Below are 2,300 nucleotides of genomic sequence, written 5' to 3'. Positions count from 1 at the left end.
GTGCACGCGGTGATTTCGCTACGTCGGATGAATAAACAAAATAAACTCTCAAAACGTTAATGAAGGAAATATTGAGGAAGATCAGTCTGAAAATGTGCGGTTCGGTTCTGGCTTCTCTTGTCCATGTCGATGTGTCCTTGAGGCAAATATCTCCAGAGGCCATTGGTGAATTAGTTTAGTCCTGATGAGCAGGTGGCACCTTGAACGGTAGCCCCCCCCGTTATCAGTGTGTGAATGGAAGTGAATGGGTGCACAAACACAGGCGATAAGAACAAGGACGTTTTTGAACGCCATTGATCCCCACAGAACGAACAGACTTTGCAGCTGCGCCCCAGAGACACCGAGAACATCTGTAACAGCTGGAGGCGTTCTTCACACTATACAGTATACCGAACTCGGATCAGTAGAGATATTGTAGAAATGAAATGTGAATTATTTCAGGTTTCCTGCTACTGAAACACCGTATTTGTTTTATTCCAGGACATTTTTCAAACTGCATGGAACCTGATGTCCCACAGCAACTTCCAGAAAGGTTCTTTGGATGATTCTCCACAGGACTTGAAATCTGATTCAATGCAGACTGATCATAATGGAACTGCAGACAAAGGTAATATATATCTGTCTGCAATAATGTCCCATATTTCTGTGCAGCTTTAAACAGTCTGTTGACCTCTTTTGTAGGCCTTTTAGAGGAGGCGAAGAGAATCGTCTCAGCCATCGATGAAAGAATCGAGAAGGGGGCGACCAATTCAGACCAACCCGATGACATGGCCGGCATGGTCGACGTGGACCTGTACACGGCAGAGGAACCCACCAGCCTGACGGACCAGGACTCTTCTGTGATGGTCGTGGATGACTCCCAGCTCTCGGCTGAAGGGAACACCACAAGTGGGTCACTCCCGCTGAATGATGGCGTGCTCGGCCTTTCTAGCGCCCTCGAAGAAGAGGCCCAAATGTCTCTAGCCATCCAGTACTCCATGGAGTCCAGTCATTGGTCCAAGGAGGAGGAGGAGGAGGATCAGCTGCAGCAAGCCTTGGAGCTATCCAAGACAATGATCCAACACAAGGCCTCTTCTAGTAATGACAAGAGCCCCAAGGTGGTGAAGGGCGCAGATGTTTCCTTACAGGACGCCATCAAGGCAGCCAACACCATACAGATGCTCGTGTATGCCGGCTATAACTGCGACCTGATTCGGGTGGACATAGCCTTCGGGAAGAAGGTCAGCCAGAGGCAGGTCGAGGAGAAACTGGAGCACAGGTGTGTGAAGAACATGTCCGAGTACCACAGGAAGTGCCTGGAGATGATCAAGAGGAAGCACGCAGTCGAGATCCAAATTCAGGGCACCATCATCGCCGTTTCTGGCTTCAAGGACTACGTGACCGGAGGAGTGTGTGACTTGAAGCTGCTGCTGGAGAAAATGTCCAGTGCCATATCCGACCGGGAGATCCTGAGGACGGTCCAGTGGGTGTATCACGACCCGGCCTCTTCAGACACGACGCCCTATTCGCCCGAGGCCACCGTGTTCATCGAGAACGCTTTGAGGATGAGGCTGAAAACGGTCGATATCTTGCTGGACAATCAGCCCCACATCATCAACTTTGAGAAGATGCAGGAGTACAACATAGCTTCAGGGAAAGCTGTGAAAGTTTCCAGGAAGCTGCCTGAATTAGGGGATTTGGATGCTGATGTACCAGGTAAAGTGTTTACAGTGTTCTAGTGCTTTATGTTTCCTGCAGGAGGATTCTTCTGTGTATTTATTTAAAAAGATTATGAGACAAGAATATATATCTGAATGCACCATTATGTTAAAGAAAGCTAACGCAGACAGCATGCTTCTACCTTCATTGACATTTTGTGTCATTTTGTGATTTCTCTCTAAACTTGCCAGCTGAATTTGTTGCTCTTATCTAGCTCGCTGCTCCATTTTATTTATTTGAATAACGGTATAATTTCTTAATGTATTCAGTTATATTTTGGATTCGTCAGATCATCTTTTACTGCTTTTTTCCAGGTTTTTTTTTGCTAAATGTCTCTGTTGATAATTGATATGATTGATAAGATTAACAACATCTAATCCAACAACTCAAAGTCTAAACCCTTTTTTATCAGAAGAGGAATATTCTCTCCTGTCACATCTGCCCGAAGCGACCAAAGTCGATGAGGAATCCGACGAATTTCAAAACGTGGTGAAGAATTTCTATGAGACCATCCAGGAATACCACAGCAAAATCAGAATCATAAAGGTGACCTTCAGCATATCTTCCAACAAATTGTTTTTGTGTCTGTAATAACACTAACA

At 45.8% G+C, this 2,300-nt stretch overlaps 1 protein-coding gene across 1 annotated transcript in view; it reads left to right on the top strand.

Moving 5' to 3' along the window:
• Positions 1-2,300, top strand: part of parp10 (poly(ADP-ribose) polymerase family member 10) — an 8,455-nt gene that overhangs the window by 4,695 nt on the left and 1,460 nt on the right. Inside the window, exons 7-9 of the mRNA XM_031853876.1 lie at positions 481-607; positions 682-1,695; positions 2,111-2,244. Of these exons, the coding sequence (XP_031709736.1) occupies positions 481-607; positions 682-1,695; positions 2,111-2,244 (1,275 nt within the window). The remainder of the gene's footprint in view (positions 1-480; positions 608-681; positions 1,696-2,110; positions 2,245-2,300) is intronic.

This window comes from Anarrhichthys ocellatus, unplaced genomic scaffold (assembly GCF_004355925.1).
Source record: "Anarrhichthys ocellatus isolate YVR2014 unplaced genomic scaffold, GSC_Weel_1.0 scaffold14, whole genome shotgun sequence".
NCBI lineage: Eukaryota > Metazoa > Chordata > Actinopteri > Perciformes > Anarhichadidae > Anarrhichthys > Anarrhichthys ocellatus.
Note: the sequence above shows the minus strand (reverse complement) of the source record. Positions and strands in the feature narration are given on the sequence as shown.